The sequence below is a fragment of the Ursus arctos genome, unplaced genomic scaffold (assembly GCF_023065955.2).
Source record: "Ursus arctos isolate Adak ecotype North America unplaced genomic scaffold, UrsArc2.0 scaffold_17, whole genome shotgun sequence".
In the NCBI taxonomy this organism is placed as follows: Eukaryota; Metazoa; Chordata; class Mammalia; order Carnivora; family Ursidae; genus Ursus; species Ursus arctos.
The window spans coordinates 45,826,480-45,850,962 of NW_026622841.1; the positions used below are offsets into that span (position 1 = coordinate 45,826,480).

General features: G+C 38.4%; 1 protein-coding gene across 1 annotated transcript; it reads right to left on the reverse strand.

Moving 5' to 3' along the window:
• Window positions 1–331: 331 nt before the first annotated feature.
• On the reverse strand, window positions 332–24,466 carry RIOK3 (RIO kinase 3). Its single transcript, XM_026496092.3, has 13 exons — window positions 24,078–24,466; window positions 17,006–17,121; window positions 16,258–16,403; window positions 16,056–16,163; window positions 15,737–15,846; window positions 14,218–14,361; window positions 13,528–13,655; window positions 7,449–7,646; window positions 6,111–6,270; window positions 4,588–4,668; window positions 4,410–4,499; window positions 3,428–3,535; window positions 332–2,021 (listed from the first exon to the last, which is right to left on the reverse strand). The coding sequence occupies exons 1-13, from the start codon at window positions 24,138–24,140 to the stop codon at window positions 1,914–1,916; spliced, it is 1,560 nt and encodes a 519-aa protein (XP_026351877.1). The 5' UTR covers window positions 24,141–24,466; the 3' UTR covers window positions 332–1,913.
• Window positions 24,467–24,483: the final 17 nt, after the last annotated feature.

Here is a 24,483-nt window from a genome sequence, read left to right on the forward strand (position 1 = left end):
AGATATTCATGTATCTACTTCCAATAAAGTGGAGCAAAATATCCTTATTTCCAAATTGTGGTTCTGTCCCATTCCTATTTTGAGTCTTTACTTAGCAAACCAACACTTCCCACTTTCTTCTTCCCTTAAGTGAAATATTTACTCTCTGATGCACAAGAGAAAAACCTATTGTAATGTGAAGTAGGTCATTTATTTAAATCTAAATATGAGAAGTTGAATGGGGAAAACCTACTTAAGATGGCACTACTTAATTTTATACAGAAGGGGTAACTTGGTGCCAGGACATAAGTTAACATAAAGAACAGTAAGAAACCACACAAAGAACCAATTCTAAAATGCTCTCTTGCTATTTAATATCTTAAAAAGCATGTTCACAGCACACTCCAAGAATGCCACACAGCAATGGTTTGCTGCTCTTCGCCAAACAGAGTATGTCAGAAAACAAAACAAAACAATTTTTAAATGGTTCATGGTTTTTAAAATTAGTTCTCTGAAATTTCTGTAAAGCCAATAATCACCAGTCATCTAAATCCTTGTTTCATAGTAGTGAACATTTCAGAAATGTAATGAGTATCTATCCAACATCATACTTCTCTGAAATGTGGTTAAAAACTATATAACAGAAACAAAAATAAATATTTTTCTAGAAAGAACATATTTGGCATTTTAAGATAATGTTAAAAAAGCTTTCAAGTGTAAATGATGTTTCAAATTGTTACTTTCCAGTACCAGACAGGAAGTTTGGGTTATTAGTAGCAGAAAGTCTAGGTCTCTAAAGTCAATCTGACTTCAATAATAGGAGGAATGATTACATTGTCGTTAATGAACTTCAACCCTAACAAAGCCAATGTACTTTTCCACTACAGTGCTTGCTTTATTTAAGAAGTGACATCCGGCCAATACTAAAAATTATGGAGAGAGGCCAGTAGTTCAAATTACGTGGGTTAATTTGGTACCCAAGTTGTTTTATACATACTTTTCATCATGTGATTATTTAATATTTCTAATTAGATTGCTCTATTTCTCTCAAAATCAATTAAGTATATAGTTTGAATGAAATGTACTGAATTTTGTTTAACTGACTTCATTAAAATATGTCAAACATGGTTATTATATTGCATCCTTCCAGACAATTTACATTTTCATTATAAATGCAAAGCAGCCGCACCATGATTCTATCCTAACCACTTCACCTAAATGTAGAAAAACTGAAAGTTAAATTTAAAAACTTTGAATAGTTAAGAAGTTCTTATATATTTTTCTCTCTCAGAGATCTGTGACGCCCTGTCTTGGATATGAGTACGGAAAAGAGAAAATCAGTTCATATTCATGATGTGCCAATAAATTTCTATTTCTGTCAGTCATTTTACAACCAAATTTCCACTTATGTCACCTACTAAAGAGAAGAAATTTTCCTTTAGAATCATGGTCACAATCTGAAAAAAAAACAAGAAGGGCTAATTTTAGGCCAATAATATATTTGAGGAAAGATGTAACACAAAACAGGGAGGTGAAAAAGGGCAAGTATGTTTTAATAAAAACCTCCCTTGTAAACACACCTGTCCTTTCCTCCCATGTTTGGAAATGTTACCTTTTTAAGTTTCAAAAATTCTCATCAAAACATTTTATACCACGAATCCTGTAAAATCAGGCTGATTTCAGCTAGATAACCTATAGCTGTTAAAGAATTGTTTTATCCTGTTCATAAGATGAGAGGTAGTGACATTTTATTCTCCCAACGCTGAGCTACAAATTCCAAACATCTGGCATATGGGTTACAAGGGCGGAAAAAAGCACAGAAGCACCATTGTACACTCCTTAGGTTTTGGTATTTCAAGTCACCCATAACTTCATTTGCCATTGGCAGCTGACAATCACCACTGTGTTAACAATGAAAGCAGTGGGTGTTCGTGCTATTCATCATATGGGACTGGCGGACCTCCATCATCTTTCAAAAATGAAGCAGCTTTCCTTCCATTCTTCTGAACATGATCTTCATTCATTTTCTCCAAAGCTTCTATCTACAAAATTAATACATTGAATCCATTTGTCAAAATCTTACTTCACAGAAACCATACTTCAGACTGAACCAGCATTTTTACTCTCTTAAAACTAGGTGATTCCCAAGGACACTGGCCTTGAATTACAATTACAACATGTGGGGGCGCCTGGGTGGCTCAGTCATTAAGCGTCTGCCTCTGGCTCAGGTCATGATCCCAGGGTCCTGGGATCGAGCCCCGCATCGGGCTCCCTGCTCAGCGGGGAGTCTGCTTCTCCCTCTCTCACTCCCCCTGCTTGTGTTCCCTCTCTCGCTGTCTGTCAAATAAATAAATAAAATCTTAAAAAAAAAAAAAAGAATTACAACATGTGACACACATTATAGTGTCTCACAGACATGCACTGTGGGGTGACGCATACGTGTATGTTTTTTACTCGATTGTATTATCAAAGTCAATATTTAGTGTCTTCATCAATCTAGCAACTAGGATTGCATATTTTACTTACTGTGTGCCCTGCCCTATAAAGCTTTCAGGAAACAAAAAAAAAGGAGATTCTAATGTTGGTTCCACAACAGTAGTAACACCCACTCACTGGGCAACTGTACTGTGCTAGTGACTTCTCCTCTGCCCTTAGGTTCCACCACAGCTTGGCCAAATCAAGTCATACTGAGGAGTTCTGGAACAGACTCTATAATCATTCTCTGCTTTGGTATACTGTTGGGAATAATTAGCTGCTATTTCACTTTTTGGTTTTTGTTCAATTTTAAGAGAACTTTTCTGTTGCAAGGGTTTTTTTGGGGCTTTTTTGTTTGTTTTTAATAGTCCTGTAGATCCACACTGTAATGACTGGGTATTTCTGAGGATGACCATGGCTAACTTTCTATATTCAGTTAAAGGCAGGGACTGTGTGTTACTCCTTTCTGTATCACCCACAGTGTTCACGAGCCCACTTCCTCATTCATATGCAGGGAAGTGGTGTTATTTGTCCATCTTAACTGAACTGTGAACTCCTTGAAGAAGTGTTTTGCTATAAGTCTATCCTAGGTTTTAAGTCTGGAAAGGACCGAAAACCTCTCAAGGAAAGAAAAATCTCTAATTTTGCTTTTGAGGGGATAAAGGAATAAAATGAGGGGCGCCTAGGTGGCTCAATTGGTTAAGCATCCAACTCTTGGTTTTGGCTCAGGTCATGATCTCAGGGTCGTGGGATCCAGCCCCCCATTACGTTCTGCACTGGGTGTGGAGTCTGCTAGAGAGTCTCTCTCTGCCTCTCCCTCTGCCCCCCCCACTCTCTCACTCTCTCTCAAATAAATAAATAAATAAATAAAATCTTAAAAAAAAAAAAAAGACTAAAATGAGCTCTGGGTTTCTACTATCTACTCCATCCAGCTTTCCATTAGCATGGTGAATAACAGGCACACAACATTTACCTCAGCTAAGAAATCAGCCTCATTATCTGCTGAAATGTTTAAGCCTGAAACAGCATTAAAGAGTTCTCGTTCACCAAGGGCTTCCTTTACTCCTCCTTTCTGGAAAAACTAGAAAAGAAACATAAGTCAGTAGGAGATATTATAGCACAATTCTCCCAAAAACAAAAAACAAGAGACTAGTATACTTATAAGATACCAGTGAATTCCCTCCGTAATTTTTAAACCACAGATTTTTCTCATTTCAAGTTTAACTACGCTGCTCAGGTTCTACTTGCCATTTGTCCTCTTGAACACATCCGCGCCACCTTCTGGATTTGTCACAATGCACCTTCTGCAGCTATACGTGAGTGTATATATAAAATTGGGTGGCAATGCTTTAAATGTGTAGACTCAAAATATTCACTAAATCCCGTGAATTAAAATCTTCAAGTAGGTTCAGAAATTATTTCCAATATGAAGTTATTCTATCATTTAGAAAGACCATTCTTACCTGAATCTATTGCTAACAATTAATTTCCTTTAGAAATAGCAAACAAATGTGACCTAACTCTGTGATTATGGAGTTTTAGCTTCCCTAAATTGTTTCCCTAATAGAAATCAGCGATCAGACACAGTACCACTGAGACTATTCTCCTTTTAATGGTAATAACAATGGCAGTAAGCATGTAGGCTTGCTAATACCAGCTTTACTCAAAGCACTATGCACGTATTAAATGTCTACTTGACTGCTTAAATATCTGCAGTCAAAATAAAAACTCACTCCCTTGCAAATTAAAATAGCCCAAATGTGAGGCATACAATCGACTTATTGTTGAAAATGAAATCTGACAAACTGATCTTTGTATCTTTATCTCAAAAGCCGTCAGTAACCAAACCCTTCCTTCAATTTCTAAGAATATGATCATCTTACTTTTCTTAGGGATGAGAAAAATATTTTAATCTGTTATAGCCTATAAAAATACATATTAGTTTACATGCCCACCTGTGAGACATTCCTACAGTCACGGAACAAGAACTCGAGGCCATGAGGATGGGTTGGTTCTACAGACTGACTGACGTCAATCAACCAGACCTATTTAAATGTAGAGCATATGTTCAGTATACATTCAGTAATTTACATCAAGTCATTTTGTGTGAACATTAACAAAATGTCCTCTCACCTTCCCGGCATGCCACAGCATGTTATACTCACTGAGGTCAGCATGGACAAGCGTACATTCATTGTATAACTGCTGCATCAACTGTGAGGAGGCAAGGCAGATACTTAGGAAGTGAGCAACAATTCTAATATGCACTAAAATGTCTATGCCAACCAATACTTCCCAGAAAAAGCAATGTACAGTCTAAAACTGAGCTCTTTTTGTTTTTTGTTTTTAGGGGGAAACACTGAGACAATGGAAGGGGATGAGTATGACACTCTATTTCCCTGTCTATGTGACAGCAATGAGATCAGGAGACCAAAGGGCAGACCTGGTTCCCCAAAGGGTATGAAAGCAGCCATGTTATGGTCACTAACCAGAGGATCTAAAAGCCACTTCCCTTCATAAAGTGGGTGAAAAAATTTTTTTCACCTTTTTATACAAGGTCAAAAGTACTTCCTGCCAGACATAGTGTGGAAGAGATAGTCTTACAAATTAAGTGGCATTATATATTCATTATTGATTTCTTATGGCAGGTATCAGTATTAATGTTTTATTTTTCAGGCTTCATAGAATCAAATAGAAAGAGCATATCACTACTTCATCTCTTCCCCAGTCACCCCATTGCCCAACGAAGCCAGAAAAATGAACTTGACTTTCCTTTTCAGGTTTTCCTATTGGAAGCAGAGAAAGTTGAATTATCTCCCTACCCCTGCCTTAAAAAATTATTTGGATAACACTTTCATATTCACATCAGCTGCTGCAGGATGTGAGCGCTTTTGTAGAGACTACGTAAAAAGCATAGAGGCTTCTCTGCTATTCAATCAAAACAACTACAGAGGCAGGACGCCTGGCTGTCCTGCTTGGTAGAACGTGTGACCCTTGATCTTGGGCTCATGAGTTCAAGCCCCAAGTTGGGGGTACAGTCTACATAAACAAACAAACAAAACTACAGAGGAATGACAGTTTTAGTAACATTTTCTTAAGCTGGAAGGACCTCAGACGGAATTCAGTTCCTGCCCTGAAGCATAAATGACTTCAAGATGCCTGACGTGTGCCTCCCAACTCTAAGACCTGTGCACATACGAGAGACCACTCCCTCCCATCTTCAGTTTTTACCATCACTCTTATAATGAAACTAAATCTGCTCCCTGCCAACTTCCCAACGACAGGCATTTTCTTAGCTGTTAAGAGCTAGGACATTTATGAAGGCATACAAACTAATGAGGCATGACATCTGCCAAATACGGAAATGTCCACTCTTATTTAATAGATGGTTTTGTGAATAAGAGCTTCACGCTTCCATGTCACTAAAGCTAACCAATGAGGCTTCACGAGTTCCTTAGCTCTATGATTTTTCTTAATTGACTCAAGACAATAGCATACTGATGTAAAGACAGCTCTTCAATGTTAATATTCATCACAAACTTCAGCTTGTCCTTGTTACATGAACTTAAAATAGTACTATTTTAGGAGATTTTTTAATGTTTAGGCAAAATATTTTTAAAAGCTGATATGTGAACGCTTTAAAAAGCACAACTTACATGAAGAGTTTGGTAGTAGGCTTCTTTCATTTCTTCACTACTGAGCTTTACTTCTTTTAATTTAGGGGCTGGAACTTGATCATGGCCAATAAAAGACATAACCAGAATGTGTTTCTTGAGTAGTACAACTGTTGGACAAGGAATTCCAGCTCTCTGCATTCTACACAGAAAGAAATATTTAAGAATGTAAAAATCAGAAGGAGAGAATATTTTACCTATTCACCAACTACCTAACAAGAGATGGTAAAAACCCAGTCTCTACCCTTACAGAGCCATGGACTTCTGGCAGGCACGGATAGGTGAGGAGACAATCACAGTGTCATGTGGCACATGCACTGGCAGGGGTGTGGGTAGGAGCTACGAAGCACGCAGCATCAAGGAAGGCTTAGTATAAGAAGTGGGTGAAAAGGAATTAGCCAAATGAAGACAGTGTGGGGGAAATGCTGGTATAGGGCTGGAAGCAGACTGTGGAAATGCACGGAAGCATTCAAGAGTGTCCATTTGGGGAATGTATGTCAATCAACATAGATGGATCTTGAGTTGGAGGAAGGGGCAATGTGGGTTGAGGTTACAGAAACAGGTGGCCTCCACATCAGAGAAGGCCTTTGAACTTTACACTAAAGACTATGGAAGCTGTTGAAGAATTTTAAGAAAGGCAAGGATGAGATCTCAAAAGTATGGAAAAGAGATAGAAGGGCAGCCAGAAAGTTATTCTACTTACAAATCCTACTAATTAGAAGAATTTTGCAACTAATAAATATGGATATAATTACATTTAAACACAAATATCTTTAGAACAAAAATTAAACATTTAATAAAGATATGGAAGGTTTATTGAGAAAGATTATTACTATATTACTTGGTTGATAAATTCCTTGATAAATTCTGCTTAAGAGAATTGAGAACCAAGTCTAATAAATTAAAGCAAAATGCAATTTGGTCAGACTGTCCCCACCAAATTAACAACATTAGATATAATAAACATTTTCTGAAACAGAAAAACAAATCATTACTTATGATAAGCCTAACTGGCAGCTGAGCAATGGCAGCATGTAGACATATGAGAAAATGTCTTAGGCAGAAAATGACTTTGTTTCCCTCAAACTTTACTGAGGAAAGAAAAAAGAAAATGACTTATTCATCCTAAAAGTATGAATTGAGGTTATACCCAGGAAATATTTTCTTATAGAAAGCCTCACTGAACACTAGAATTTCGAGGCCTTCCATAATTTCCACAAATGAGTTTAAAAGAAAGGATGGATTTTTTTGCCTGGCTAGTACGCCTAATCCAAAAAGGTAATAACCCTAGATAACTTCTAGCACAATGATTTTCTTTACCTTGTGAGATTGTGCATTTCTTTTTCTGCCCACATGCGGATGATCTTACGTGGATTTAGTTTACTGAAGCGATCTTTAAACCTGAAATCATCTTTAATATATTTGTCACGATTCTTAAACTCATTAAGGGTTGTTTTAAATACCTTGATGGCACATTCTGTAGGTATAACTTTACTATCTTCCTTTTCATCCTCCATGCTAAGTGGAAGAAAAAAATTAAGTGAGTGTAAGTTGCCAGCTCCCAAGTAAAACAATTTCAAAATAAAAATTCTATGATACAAATTAGATCTATCTTCTCTAAGAATGTCAAGCTTTGGTGGTTTTTTAAGCTTTTAGGTTTTGGGTCTTAATAAAACCTTAGGATTTGGTTTTTTAAATAAAACACTTTCAAATGAATTGTCAACCAGTTTTCAACAAACCATAATATAATCTTCACTTAATGACTGTCAAATCAAACTTGAGGAACAATGAAGACATACATACTTAAAAATAGGCTACAGTCCACCTGGGATGGTTTATTGGCAAAATTCAATAAGCAACAAAACAGAACAGCTTTTTAAAATGTCTCTTTCACTTCTAACAGATAAAAAGGTGAGTAAACAGGTCCTTGCCCTATGAATATGCAAGGAGGGGCAGGAGAGGATAAAACAAGTCCATGAATAGGACAGGTCCCTTTGGATTGGGAAGGCCAGACAAGGCTTCATGATACAGGTGGCAACTAAAACAGAACCAGAACAATGGGTAACTAAGAGTTAGTGAGAAAGAGCACGAGGAGGTGGGGTGAGGGAGAAGGAGGCTCCCTCCTGAGCAAGGAGCCCAAAGCGGGGCTTGATTGCAGGACTCGGGGATCATGACCTACGCTGAAGGCAGACATTCAACCAACCGAGCCATTCAGGTGCCCCCTAGTCCCATGGCTTTAAATATCATCTTATACAGGGGTGCCTGGGTGGCTCAGTCGGTTAAGCGTCTGCCTTCAGCTCAGATCATGATCCCAGGGTCCTGGGATTGAGCCCTGCGTCAGGCTCCCCACTTGAGCAGGGAGCCTGATTCTTCCTCTCTCTCTCTCTGACCTCCCTCCTACTTGTGCTCTCTCTCTCAAATAAATAAATAAAATCTTTTAAAAAAATATCATCTATATATAGATAACTACCACATTTCTACCCTCAGTCCCAACTCTCCAGAACTTAAGGCCCATTTACCTGATCCCTACTTGACATGCCTTGGGTATCTAGCAGGCATCTCAAACTTAACATGTCCTAAACAAAATTCTTATTAATTGCACCTTAAACCTGCCTTTCTTCACTCTCATCTCAGTAAATGGCACCATCCAGCTGCTCTAGCCAAGAACCTACCCTCTCACACCTATCCAATCCAACAGCACACACTGTTGACTCTTCCCTGCATAGCGCATCCCTATGGTCTCTCCTAGTCTTCATTTTCACTGCACCTCCTTAGTCCAAGCCACTGTTCTTTCTTATTTAAACTAGTACAATAACTTTTTAACTGACCTTACTGCTTCTTCTCTTACCTCTCCTATAGTTCATTTTTCATACAGCAGTCTAAGTAATCTTTCAAAACAAAAACCAAATCACAGCTTTGGCTCCCACTACAGTTAAAGAGCAGGCTCCTTCCCCTGGCTTACAGAGTCCTACCTAATCTAAGCTCTGCTTACTTCTCCGGCCTCCTCTCTCCCCTTCACAACTGTGCTCCCAGTGTACTGGCTTTCTCAGAGGCTCTCAGAAACACCAAGTTTGTGCTTGTCTTAAGGCATAAGCACTAGCTGTTCTCTAGTCTAGTATGTTCTTCCACCTGATCTTTACACTGTACCCTAGATGTATCATTCAAATCTTAGTTTAAACGTCACTTTCTCAGAAACGTTTTCCTGTCCTACTAATAGAAAGTAGTCAACCAGTTGCCATGACCATATTTTAACTACTTTAATCACCATATTTTAACTACTATAACATGTATCTGATGTTTTTTGCTTATTTATTACTGTTTTGGAAGGGGGTTGGGGTGGGAAGGAAGTACATTCTATTAACTCAGGGATAAAGCACAAGTTACTATTCTGATAACTGTTGATTACTTGGCCAACCTGAAAGTGATAGAAACCAGACAGCTTTATGGTAGGTAGAGTCCCAAGATGGCCCCCAAGATCCCAGTCCCTGGAGTACACACTCTTTCCAGTTCCCTCACCTCGAGTGTGGGTAGAACAGACACTCCTTTGATTAGCTTACATGGTATGGCAAAGGTGATGGTATAGTCATTCCCAGGATTACATTCCAATGTCTAAGACTCAGTCTTAGCAGATTGGAGGGAGAGATTCTCCTGCCAGCTTTGAAGAAGTGACCTGTTGCATGAAAGGGGACCATGACCAGGACCTGCAGGGACCTCTAGAAGTTGAGCGTGGCCCCCACCTGACAGTCAACAAGGAAGCAGAGACCGCAGTCCTACAGTGGCAGTGAACTGAACCACAAAGAAGAGGACCCCAAGCTTCATAAAGGAATGCAACCCAGCCAACACCCAGACTATAGCCCTGTGAGACCCTGAGCAGCTCAGCCACGCCCACTCAAACTTCCGATCAACAGAAACTATGAGATAATAAATGAGTGTTGTTTAAGATGCTAAATCTGTGGTAATTTGTTACATAGCATAGAAAACTAGCAAACTTTTAAAAGCATTTACTTTTAGAAAAGTTGTAGAAAACCAAATGCTCTCTAGTCTTTCTAAATTACAAATGTCCAAGTACAGATTACAATACCAATTCCACCAGAAAGAAAGAGAGGTCATTCATTATATCAAAGTATCATTAAGCATAACGGAAAATGGATAAAGGATAAACAAGGCAGTTGACAAGACAAACGAATACAAATGGCCAATAAAGCCCCTGGAAAAAATGTACAACCTAATCACAAATAAATGTACAGCAAAATATCGAAATGGTACTTTTCATCTTTTACACTGACAAAAAAAATTAAGTTGGATAATGCTAATAAACATTAATGAGAATGAGGGAAACAGGTTCATACAGCTGCATAAGTTAGTTAACCTTCTCAGAGGGCAATCTGTCAGTATCTACTGACATTTATAGAATGTACAACAACGTGTAGATCTGACTAGCTCCTAGGGAAAACTACATTTGCCCTATCATTAAAATTAAAAGATAAACACAAATTAAAGATTTCTGACCTTCGGTGTGACATTAAGAAATTTTTTTAGATTTTTAATAAATAAAAGAAAGCAAGATATTCTGCTTGCTACAACAGCCAGCTGGTACTCTCCATTCATTGAGGCCTTCCACTATTTAACAAAAAGGAAAAAGAGTGCTTACAGTCTTTGTCCCAGTAATTTCAAAGCTAGAATTTAGCTTAAGGGTATATTTGCAAAAAGACACCAAAGCAGATGTACAAGGATATTCCTATCTGTGTACTCTATTATGTAATTATCTTTTATCAACCATAACAGTTACTGCTATAATGTTCTCCTCTTGGCGATGCCATAAACTCATTAACATAATGGAATGTGCTACTATAAAAATGGGGTGCTATACACTTGGAAAGACCTATTAACTGAAAAACTAAGATCTGAACAGAGAGTATAATCTCTTTTGTATATCTACGACATCGGCCAAAGCAACCTTTTTCATGACACATCCCCAAAGGCAAGAGAAACAAAAGATAAAATGAATTTATGGGACTTCATCAAGATTAAAAGTTTCTGCACAGCCAAGGAAACAGTCAGAAAAACTAAGAGGCAGCCCACGGAATGGGAGAATATATTTGCAAATGACACTACAGATAAAGGACTGGTATCCAAGATCTACAAAGAACTTCTCAAACTCAATACACGAGAAACAAATAAACAAATCAAAAAATGGGCAGACACTTTTCCAATGAAGACATACAAATGGCTAACAGACACATGAAAAAATGTTCTAAATCATTAGCCATCAAGGAAATTCAAATCAAAACCACACTGAGATACCACCTTACGCCAGTTAGAATGGCAAAAATAGACAAGGCAAGAAACAACAATTGTTGGAGAGGATGTGGAGAAAGGGGATCCCTCCTACATTGTTGGTGGGAATGCAAGTTGGTACAGCCACTCTGGAAAACAGTGTGGAGGTCCCTTAAAAAGTTAAAAATTGAGCTACCCTATGATCCAGCCATTGCACTACTGGGTGTTTACCCCAAAGATACAGACGTAGTGAAGAGAAGGGCCATATGCACCCCAATGTTCATAGCAGCAATGTCCACAATAGCTAAATCGTGGAAGGAGCCGAGATGCCCTGCAACAGATGACTGGATTAAGAAGTTGTGGTCCATATATACAATGGAATATTACTCAGCTATCAGAAAGAACGAATTCTCAACATTTGCTGCAACATGGACGGCACTGCAGGAGATAATGCTAAGTGAAATAAGTCAAGCAGAGAAAGACAACTATCATATGATTTCTCTCATCTATGGAACATAAGAACTAGGATGATCGGTAGGGGAAGAAAGGGATAAAGAAAGGGGGGGTAATCAGAAGGGGGAATGAAACATGAGAGACTATGGACTCTGAGAAACAAACTGAGGGCCTCAGAGGGGAGGGGGGTGGGGGAATGGGATAGACCGGTGATGGGTAGTAAGGAGGGCACGTATTGCATGGTGTTATACACAACTAATGAATCATCGAGCCTTACATCGGAAACCGGGGATGTACTGTATGGTGACTAACATAATAAAAAATCATTAAAAAAATAATAATAATAATCTCTTTTGTATAAACAAATTTAGGGATATGTGCATAAAAATTCCTGGGAGACTAAACTAAAAACTGTTAACAGTTGAAGAAAAGATCTGTGAGATGAGAGTTGATAAGATAAAGGCTACTTTCCATTTTAATCCTTTCTGTAGAGTTTTCATTTCTACCATGAGTAATCTCTCATTTTAATTTGTGCCATTAAGTTATATTTGCCTGGTCTTAGGGAACCCTTAAAGGAAATTTGGGAAGAGGGTGACAAAGCTTAAAGTAAGGAAAAAATAAATATTTATTAAGATTACTATATACCAGTCATGATCAAATATGATCTCATTTATCACCACAAAATCCTATGAGGTAATAAGGGTCACTGTTTTAAAAAAGTTTAGTAAATTGCTCCAGATCACATAGCTTGAAAAATGTTGAGCTATTTTATCCTAACATTCATTTTTATCCTTCTAATTTTAAAACTTAACAGTACAATTCGATATACGATTACACATGTATGTCTCATCTAGAAAGGGAGACTAATTAAGAAAACCAAAGGCAAGGACTTAACCAGTAGTTGTCTGAATCCCCTTAAGTACACAGTAAATACCTTCTGAACCTAAAAAGAGCTAGAATAATTCTGGAATCTATTTTAACATTTTTGTCTGTAAGCATTATTGAGGTAAAGGAATCGCTAAGGTAGTAAGCCTTGCTGGCTGACTTCAACGTAAGTGACCAGATGATTCCACATTCCTGGCTTAAACATGTTCTCTAAACAGGCTCCACTTTAAAAAATATCTCCTTTACTCATGCCACTTTTTACTCACCTAAGCCCTTGTAACAAAAGTGAAGTGGGTAAGATCTAAATAGCATAAGATCTTTACAAGATATTTCCTTAAATGATGCAAACATTATTTAGTCGGTATTTCTTAAAGGATCAGAGTTACAAGAGCAAAAATCAGTAACTGATCTAAGCATATCCATCTCAACTTGGTGCTAAAGGACTTCATAGTGTAAAGACCATGGGTTCTGAGACAAACCCAGCTGCAAATTTTGCTCTGTCACATACAGCAGCCTGTATGATATAATATTCTAATAATGTAGAAAATAATATATGCATAGAAAAAAGACTGAAGGAGTCTACACAAATTGATTAACGGTTATCTCTGGATGGTGAGATTAGGATGATTGTTTTTCTTTGTACATCCTTACATTATCTAAGACTTTCTACAACACTTTTTACATTATTCTGCTTGCCAGGTGGCACTGATTTTGTGTAAATCCATTTATATGGGGAGAAGGGGTTAAGATTTTGACACAATGGTACTACATTTTGCTCATTTACCTCCCGCCATATGCATGAAAGACAACAGATTCCTTTCCTGTACTAATACAGCCAGTGATTGTCTCCAACATTCCAGAGTTGACCATTTTATACATAAGTAAACGTGTCTTAGGATCAACTGCTTTTTCCTGCAAAAGATAAAGCACTATAAATGAAAATGGTAATAACAAAACATTTTCTGAGACATTTCTAGTATCTAATATATTTAAAATATATACTTCATTTTACCTTTATGATTTAATTTACCTAGATGTATATATAACAGGCTCTTAAAAGAGTGTTGTCAAAATACAATTCATTTCCATAACTCTAACTCCAATGCCTTTGAAAGTGAGTATCTAAAAGAACTATTAAAAACCAGACACTCACTTAGTCAAAACCTTATTTTATCTTCAAAGTTTAAAGAGCTCTGCTAGCGTAGTTACTACTAGTTCTTCTTCCTAAAGTTTTAAAAATTACTTTATTCTCAAGATATCAGATACCATCTTCACTAATGTAAAACATCAGGAATTAAGTTATTATAAATGTCAGAACAAGAAATGATTTTTTGAAGTCTTAAAACATTCATATTCAAATGAGTTATGACCACTAAATGTCAGTTCTGACATGAAGTTTTGTCTTGTTCTTCCACTAATATGAAGTTTTCTAATATGAACTTTGCATCAAAGAAAAAAATGTAAGAATACTTACTGCAGTAGAATGCTCCTTTTTCTCATGGAGGCGGGCACTTCGACGTTCTTCAGAGTAGGCATGTTGTTTTAAAGCATTGAAAACATGGTTTGATAGTTTTAAATCCATTCCAATTCCATCTCCTACCTGAAACTCAGGTGCAAACTGCCAAAAAGAAGAAAAAAATTAGCATCTGAAGACTTTAAAATGGGGATGGTAATAACAAAAAAGCAAGATCGGTCTTTACTTGGAACAGGTTTCTTACTCAGCTGATGATTAGGCTAAAAAAGCAGAACCCATAAGTATTACAGAGAAAAAAATAACACACTAAAAAACCCAACAGAAAGGAGAGCAAGGCTATTTAAGAAAAGCACAGTAAATACCGAATCACATCTAAAAACTAAGGTATTTCGGCATATGCTCTGCACCTTGCTTTTACATTAGACAAAGAACACATTGTATTTTGAAGGCTACCCCAAATCTTACCAAAGAAATACAATCTTATAATTAATTATTTTTGAGGAGTGGGTTAATATAGCAAGCTATGCCCACACCATGACAATTATTGGACAGAACCGACTGTCCAATATGGTGGCCACTAGCCACATGTAGGTATTTAAAGTTAAATCAATTAAAATTAAATTGAAAATTCAGCTCCTTGGTTGCATCATCCAAATTTCAAGTGCTCAATTGCCAAATACAGTTACTATTAGTTAACATGGATATAGAACATCTCTATTATCACATAAAGTTCTGCTGGAGAGGGTTGTTCAAGTCAGATCTGGACTATTTCTAGAATTTAATAATAAGTATATGGGGTGCCTGGCTGGCTCAGTCAGTGGAGCACATGACTCCTGATCTCGGGGTCAAGAGTTCGAGCCCCGCACTGGGTGTAGAGATTACTTCAAAAAATAAAGCATTAAAAAAATTGTAAATAAATAAGTTTACTTAACAAATATTTGTGTTCTAAAGTCTAAACATTTTCTATTAACCACAAGGCTTATAAAGGAGGAAGAGTGCTAATTTTTCTTTTTTGATTTTTTTAAAATTACATTTTATTTCTGATTTTGCAGTGGTAGTTGGGTCACAAGATTAAAAAATTCAACAAATAGAAAAGTGTATATAGTAGAAAGTATTTCTCTCTCCCATTTCTATCCCCCAATCACCACTGATCTCTGTTTCTTGGGTAGGGAGTGCTACTGGAAAGCAATATGCTGAAAAATAAATATGCTACTTACATAAGAACTATTTCTTAATTTTAGAATCCATGCAAATCAAACCAGTTTTCTTAATATTGTGGAATTTTATTCTGAGGTACATTCTCATTAGTGGCTGAGTTTTCATGGTACTGCTATAATATCATCTACAATACCTTTATGAACGGTATTTTTAGAAATTTAAGATATTGTATTTATTTTATTCGTTAATTAAAAAAAATTTTAAGGAAGTAGACTTGATAAGATATTGTATTTAGAATCCCATGCTTTTAACTTATACCAATAAAACTCTTGATTCAGAGATAATACTTCCTGTAACTTACATTTTCCATTCTGGCTGTATTCTTTCTCCCACATACTACTTCATCATGTTTGGTGGTGATGTCTTTTCCTTTTCCAATAAAACCCTTTTTGGGAGTAGGAACTGGTTTTGCTAAAGGCGATTAAGACAAGCCAAGTTTATGTAAAAGTAACAAAGACTAAATTGTTGCATTCAATACTGTCTGAAAAGAGATTTGAATCTAACAGTAAATTACCAAAAGAGATTCAAAGATAAATATAAAATACAAAGATCCATTGGAAAACTTAGTCTTCCTCTGTCCCTGCCCTACCCCCATCCCCAGAAAATAAAAGCACTGATACCTGGTATGTAGGGATCATCACAGGTGTCTTGCCAGTCAACCTCATCCTCAGAGCTATCACTGTCTTCGTAAGGATGCACTTTTCGATAATTTTCAAAGGAAATGGAAACTTAAGAAGGCAAAAATAGGTGAAGATTTATTTAGGAGCGTGCTACAAGCATTTCCTGCCACCCAATGGAGGTGTCATCATAAGGTCACAGTACCTTTGCTATCTCCATTGAATTTTTTTTCTTCACGCCTAAGCTGTGCGTCATATTCTCTGTCAAATTCCATCTGTAGCATCTGAGCTAGCATTAGGTCGCTGGAAGTATCAGTATTTTCTCCAGTAATAAATGGTCCTTCAGAGACACTATTCAAAATAAGGCAACATAAACTAAAATAACGTGCTCGTGTAAACAGATGCTACCAATTATAAGAGAAGAGCGTGCCCTTTTTATTGTTACAAATTGTACTGAAGAAGCAATGGGAAAAACTTGATCGCATCATCCATTTTCCGTCCAGCTGCCCTCAGGCACCTGGGAGAGCACCAACTAGGATTAAGAAAGCTGCAAGAGAAAAGCTGAAGGGGCTATAATAAAATCTAAACTGAGATTCAAACCTCATTTGTTCTGTGTTCTGGAGAGATAACATGGATGAAAAAATAAAATATAAAACGTATGATCCAAACTGTATCTTACTTCACTATTTGCTAATTTGGAGATCATGTGGTTCAACTGTTGTAGTAACTAAAACCCAGAGGAACAGAGTGGTTTGCCCAAGATAGTACTGACAACTAATCAGAGAATCAGGACAAAAACTCAAATATCAGTGAACTCCCAGTACGGTGCTCTTCCTACCACACTGCTTTTCAAATGTGTTTCTTAATCACTGGCCAGGACAATCACTAATCAAATCCTAAAACTTTTATAATAAGCTGCTAGACAAAATAGATTCTTTATTAATTTTACTTACGCAACTTCAGGGAAAGCGGCAGCTTCTTCTTCTAACTGCAATTCTTTAGCTAGCTGTTCACTCATTACGTCAGCCAAGGAACAAGATATTGTGTTTTGAGGGATAGCCCACGGACACTATTTAAAGAAAAGGGAAGGGTTAATTCATAACTGTGAAATTAAAGTAACTTCCAAACTTGAAAATATGGTTATCTTTTGAGAATTAAAAAATTAACCCAAAATAAATAATTACCTACTTAAAGAAATCATCTTAAAAGTAAAAATTTCGGGGTGCCTTGGTAGCTCAGTCAGTTAAGCATCTGACTCTTGATTTCGCCTCGAGCTGTGATTTTGGGATTATGGGATTGAGCGCATCAGGCTCCATGCTCAGCATGGGAGGCTACCTCAGATTTCTCTCCCTCTCCTGCTGCCCCACCCCTCTACCATGGCTTACACGGGTGCTCCCGTGCTCTCTTCTCTCTCAAATAAATAAAATAAATCTCTAAGAAAAAAAAGGTAAAGATATCTCCCAGCTCAAATCTAATCAAGGATAAATGTAAACTAAATCTGTCAGAAGCACTTTCCAACCTGTTTCTTTTTAGCTGAGGAGGAACATTAGGCTCCTGTATATATAGCATCACCCCACATACAGCACCACCCCACTACCTGATGAGTTCATGCAACCACTCTTGTTCTGATTCCATGCTCACAAAATAATCTGCTTTTAATCTGGCTTACCATGTAGATTCTGTCTCTCTTTTTTTTCCTCCAAAGATTTTATTTTTAAGTAATCTCTGCACCCAAAGTAGGGCTGGAACTCACAACCCTGAGACCAAGAGTTGCATGCTCTACCAACTGAGCCAGCCAGATGCCCCTGTAGGTTCTCTTTTAGGAACTGATTACACCAACTGGCGCAATTCGAAACCCACTTAGAAGTTACAACTCCTTCTAATTTAAGGAGTAAGTCTTCTACATGTGTAAGTGTATGTCAGCCCCTCTCAAGACATCTGGGAATATGTTAAAACAAAAATAACAATGACAAACAATAAAAACTACATTTCTGAACTTTAGAAGCTGAGACACAGCCTTGAAACAATACCACTACAACAAAGCAATATTCTGTGAGACTCTTCTTGGACGATCAGCCAGTTGGCCCTCTTCAATGACATCACTACCTCAGCCCTCTTGAAATATAAACCATAAGTTTATTTCACAATTCCTAATTTTTGAGGGGGCAAGCTTTACTTAGCAGCAGCAAATGATTACATTTGATAGTCTAGTGATTAAGACCACTAATATTGAATAATACATCTAAATCGCTCTCCCAGCTTTCTCTATCTCCCTTCTGAGATTATACTCCTAAGTATCACCCTCCCATCACTGGGTTACTCTACTAAAGAGAGTCCCAATTAATCTTTCTGTTTCCAGTCCTGCTTGTTTCCATTTTCCACACCACAGCACAACAGCTTTTCTAAAATGCAGATTTGATTAGTTCTGTTTCATTACTCACAGCTCTTGATTGTTTTAATGTTTCCCACTGCCTTTAGGATAAAGTCCAAACTCATTCCTTAACTACTGCTGAGTGTCTAATTTAGAATTTAGAATATAGCATATGATGATAACTGTTTTAGCCACAAAACTTTTAGGTCAAGTTTAGGTCCTCTAGCTGGCCTACCACCCTTGCTCAGGTTCCATAGCATTGAGGCTCAGGAATTTACTTGGTTCAGGTTGTTAGGATGAAGCTCTTAAGGGTGATAAATGATAACTATATTTATGCCTAAGTGAGTCAGAATCAAGTTTTATCTAGTCTCATCCTGAGATTAATGAGATGCACCCAGCCCCCAGCCCCCAGCACATACCTATACTAGCCTACTGCACAATTATTCCAGCCTCACATAAAGCCAGATGTGGAGAAAACAAGAAAGCCTTTCTCAAGGTCTGGTGTGATTTTCATCCACTCAGATCTTCAAGTGCATTGGAGTACTCTCCTGGTGAGGATTTTGAGGTCTAGAATCTTGAAGTTCTCTGTAATCTGGAGAATAGAGCTACCTTTTGGCTAATGACTCCAGCTGACTTCTTTCTGAATCCTCTAGGTAGAATACATAATGCTGCCCCCTAGCCTAGAAATGTCTGGTCTGATCAGTTTCAAAGTCCAGGTTCCAAAAGGCAAATGGCTATATTCCCTAAATCAGATCTGTCAACCACATTTTGCAATGACAATAGAATAAAAGGCAACACTGGAATATTCACTATATTTGAATCACTTGCCTAATATACATAATTTGCATAACTGCATAGATAATTGCACTGCATAGTTATAATATCATCCCCATTTTATAGACTTAGACACAGAAAGGTTTTTAACTCAAGATAACACTGTAAATGGAAGTGCTGAGATTTGAACCAAGGCAGTAGAACTTAAGGGGCTGCCCTCAGCATTTTGCTATACTGCTTCCCTAATCACCTTGTCCTGGAAATATGAGAAGCAAACCTCAATCCTGCCTATACTATGAAATCCAAATTCCTCAACAACGAATGCCTTTCACAATTTGACCTACTTTATCTTTCCAATCTCAGCCCTTACGTAACTTATGCTCTAATAACAAAAACTATATGTTAATTGTGGCATACTTTAACCCCTTCATGCCTTCACACATGTTCTTCTCTCAGTGGATTTTCTTCCTCCTCTATTTCCCCAAATTAAGCATCACCAACTCTCTCTCAATTTCATCAGACGAAATGAGAGCCTTGCCTTTGTGCTCCCATACCACTGTGCAAATACTATTAAGTGCAGGACCAGTGACTGTATTAGAGCTAATGTATCAACCACAATACAACATGAGCCCCTTGAAGGGCAGGGTCTTTTCATTCTCAGAGCCCAGCACAGAGCTTCAGATATAAAGAGGCACTCACGTATTCACTGAACAACATGTGCTGAAAAGAAACACTGGAAATATTTTCACGGAACTGCCAGGCTGTCCCCAGGCTGCAGAGGTCTGATGCCTTTCTACACCCCTACTATTCTAACATCCCTTTCTCCATCTTGACGTTGGCCCCTTTGGCCAGCCACTTCTGGTGCTTCTAGTTGTTTGCCAGCAGTCACTTAATTTTACTAAGATGTTAAATGAAGTATTAGCTGACAATTTCTCAGAAGAGGCAAAATTGACAAGCAGTGACTGTTATTTTCAGTCAGAGACTGACCTACATCCAAGACAGACGGAACCAGAAAGGGAAACACATAGAGATCCCTGAGAGCACCAAGATATCCTTATCACCCGGTCCTACTGATCTTGCTTCTTTGGAGCCTTGGGCTCTAGAGCTGTACATCCCCCTCCTTGTACCTTTGCTGACCAGCTCAGCTGGGCCGACTCACACCGGGGCAACTTGCACTGGTAAAAGTAAATAAAGTAACAAAGGCTGCCAACTTCCACACTTTTAAGTCAAATACAAATTCCTCAAACCAGCAGTCAATAGCCCTCCATAAAAATTTTTGGGCTGTGTGAGAGACAGCTGCCAGACGGGGGGCAATCCTCCATGGGGTTTACCATCTCAGGGGGCCTCAGAAAATTTACGAGGAGCCCCTCCTATGAATGGGCACCACAGGATGTATATAGAGGAATCCTCTGTTATCACCTTGTAACTCCTCAATAAATCAAAAACACTCTTTGTGAATAGAGAAACTTTCTTAAATGTTAAAAATAATGATAAATTTAAGGAGATAAGAAGGAAAAAAGCCCTCCATAATCTGGCTCCACCTTCACTATCCAATGTCATTTCCCACTATTCCCTTCATCAGCATAATCTCCCCACAGCATAAAGATCTGATGGGAAACCCCACACAATCCTTCCCACTTAGTTATTCTGCTTGAAATGACATCTATCAAGTCCATAACCAGCTCCTTGATTGTTTCTTTCCTGTTTGCTGAAGACCTCTGAGACCTGACCTGTTTTCCTCTCCTCTGGAAAACCCATTGCTGAACTCTGCTCCTTGGAGTTCTTTACTACTACCACTTTCTTCAATACCAGGCTGGCTGCAGATTAGAGGGAACTTATCTCCCTTTCCTTACATCTCCTAAAGATGCACCCCTAGCTGCTCGTCCTGCAGACAACTGTGGGGAAGAATCAAGTAAATAAAAAACAGTTAATATGAAGGAGGCACATAATAACAAAAATTCAGTCTTCATCTTAAAGCAAGTTAAGAGAATCATAACCCACAGGAAGGTCTCTTTTCTGCCAATGCAACTAAAAGATATAATTCGGGTAGAATATTTAAGCAGGCAATTTTACTTCTGAAGACAAGTGCCTCTGGAAAACATCATCTGGGTCTATACAACACCAATTTTTTAAAAAACTTTTAATGTTAGTTTTAGAATTATAGAAAAATAGCAAAGATAACAGAGTTCCCAAATATCGCATACCCAGTTTCCCCTGTGTTGGTATTGTACATTTTCCATAATTAATGAACTCATATTTATATATTAACTAAACTCTACACTTTATTCAGATTTCCTTAGTTTTTCCGTAACGTCCTTTCCCTACTTCTGGATCCTATCTATCCAGCATACCATATAACATTCAGTCATCATGCCTCTTTAGGCCCCTTTTGGCTGAGTTTCTCAGATTTTGTTTTTGATGATCTTGACAGTTTTGAGGAGTACCATGAATTTATTTTTTACAGTTCTCTTTCCAACAGAGCTATATATTTCCTCACTTCTGCCTACAGTTTGCCAATCCTCCATTCTTGGAATATCCACTAAAATTCTTTATCCATAATAGCAGTTTGGCATTTTATAACTAGCTACCCCATGACCCTGGGGGAGGGGTCCCCAAAACCCTTTCAGGGTGTCTGTGAGATCAAAATTATTTTGTACTAAGACATTCTCTGTCTTTTCCAGTCTTATTCTCTCAAGAGTGTAGAGTGGAGTTTTCCAGTCTACAACAGATCTGATAACAGAACTCTGATGGCTTGTGGAATGTGTATTTGAATATTCTCACATTTTCCAAAATTTTCTAAGGTAGTGGGTTTAGGATATAAATGTGCATTTTTAGATATTAGTTCAGTTTGTTCTCAGAACATCTACTATGCTTTTATTGGCCATCTTTGATTGTATCTGCTATAATCCATGCATCTATGAGGATGGATTTTTTTCATATACTTCAAATAAAACATACACAACAGACAAAAAAGGTCTGCTATTAAATCAGACATTAGGGGCACCTGGGTGGCTCAGTTGGTTAAGCATTTGCCTTTGGCTCAGGTCATGATCCTGGGGTCCTGGGATAGAGACCCAAGCCTGCTTCTCCCTCCCTCTCTGTCCTTCCCCCAGCTCACTCTCTCTCTCTCATATCTCTCTCAAAAAAATAAATAAACTCTTAAAAAAAAAATCAGACATTAAAGAGATTTGCAAAAATACAAAACAATACTACACCACTATTTTTTTTTGTTTTGGAATATGGGGGGTTATGTATAAAATGTTATTTATATTAACATATAATGGTTTTTAAATCATTTAATAAATTTTTTTTCAATATCTCAGTTTTAATTTCCGATATGACAAATATCAATAGATGTAACCTATATAAACAATTTGGGGTCCTCAATGATTTTTTGATTAGTCCTGACCAAAAAAATTTCAGAACTGCTGGTCTTTGACATTCTTCCCATTTTTTAAGAACTTCCTCAAATCTCCACCTCCTCCACGAAGCCTTTGATAATCAGGTCTCCCAAGAGGTTAGAGAAGGAAAGGATTAAGAGATACTTGTAGCATCTAATTGTTTGGACTGTGAAAATGCTGTTTTCCCAGAACATCAATAAACTCCAGTACTACTTTTTTTGAATGATGAAAATGAAATTTTACATTTCTGATGATGCATACATAAATGAAAATACGACTGATAACAAATATTTTATTACTGAATTAGCTTTGTAAGTGAAATTTGTTCTGACATTAGGTATCCTGACCAATGTTTGTCTCATTTGACATTTTTATTGGCCTTTGGGCGCTTAACTGGAGGAATTTAACATGTAAAGCATACATTTGTTAGTATCTGGCTACTGATTTTGTCTTTTTATGTCTACTCATCTTGGCCTTGTAAACAAGGCTTAATAGAAGAAATTACACAAAATAACATGTAGATATAACCACATCTGCCAATGGATTATCTTAAATTCTCCCTACAGTTGTATGAGAACTTTCATAAAATTAACTTTAATTAAACTTTCATAAGTTCCTTTTAATAGCCAATTATTTCTCTTTTCTCTGTTAAGGCCTAGCCTAAAGATTTAATAAAACGAGGGACCCTTTAAACGGAACAAATATTCCGTGACAGCATGTGAAAAACAATTAGGAAGCTATAAAAGTTGGATTCTTTCCAACCTTAATTTGAGAAACACAACATCCCAATTGATGTTGCTTTCTCTTGCTTTCAAGCAAACCCTCAATACAGCGGTAGAAGAGTCTTTTCATCCTTCTGATGATGCAAAGGAGCAGTCTGAAAACCAGAAACCAAATGTGAAATAAACGTAACAGCTGGTCACTAGAGGAAAAAGCTTTAAACGTTAATGAGAATTCATAACCGTTTTTTACAGTACGTAGTGTACACCCAAATATTAGCCTGGGGGAGGGAGGTACGCCTGGACTTACCTTTTACTCCTTCAAAAACAAAAAACTGCCTCAGTCGGATAACCGCATTTGTCAAGTTAAGGAAACAGCTGCCAAAATGACCTCTCCGTCGGGCTTTCTGTGTGTTATTCGGCTGACTCACTTGGCCCGTGAAAAACAAGATCGCGCTGATTTCCCTCAAACGTCAGAGTCTCTAAGCCAGCCCTGCCCAAATATCTGCTACGGAGGTTCAGAAATCAAGGCGCAGAACTAGAGAGAGAGCCCAAACCGCCGACAGTGGCCACTAGCAGCCCCGGCCGCTCTCCCCACCTCTCCCATCCCACCTCTGCAGTCCCGCCACCCGTCCCCACCTTCTGAGGTCGCCAGAGTCCCGCTCAGAATTTCCCGAGTCGCCTGCCACCTTCTCCGGGCCTTTCGGAAGGACCAGCCCGGGTGACCAAGGCAGGTGCGTCAGCTCCGACCGCCACTCACCTTGCTGGGTCCCCAGGGCGCTGCGGGCCCGGGCTCAGGCGATGCCACTCCGACCAGATCCATGTTGGAACAGAAACCAGCGACAAGAAGAGGGCAGACAGGTGGCAGGACTGGGAAGCAGCCTCCGCCGAGGAGACAGGTGGCGGCGCTGGGGCGACGGGCTGCTGCTGCCGGAGCTGAGGTGACAGATGGCGGCGCGGCCGCGTCCGGAACTACATCCCATCTCTTCCGTCCTCTCCGCTAGGACCGTCGCTTCTGATAGGCCGCCCGCCGGGGGCTCCCGGTTTCGCCTCCTTTCCCCGCCCCCGGCGGCCCACACTTCCGGTCGCTGCCCCCAGCCCCGGCTGCCTCCTCCGCTGCCTCTGACTTGTGGTCGCGGTCGCCGGTGCCGGACAGAGCAGGCATC

What these genes read in the sequence shown, in the direction of transcription:
- RIOK3 (XM_026496092.3), bottom strand. Translation starts at nt 24,140, where the DNA reads ATGGATCTGGTCGGAGTGGCATCGCCTGAGCCCGGGCCCGCAGCGCCC. An exon ending in TGATGATCCCTACATACCAG is followed by an intron (nt 15,847 to 16,055) that starts GTATCAGTGCTT and finishes AATCGCCTTTAG; the next exon opens with CAAAACCAGTTCCTACTCCC. An exon ending in TTTCATGCATATGGCGGGAG is followed by an intron (nt 7,647 to 13,527) that starts GTAAATGAGCAA and finishes TCTTCCACTTAG; the next exon opens with CATGGAGGATGAAAAGGAAG.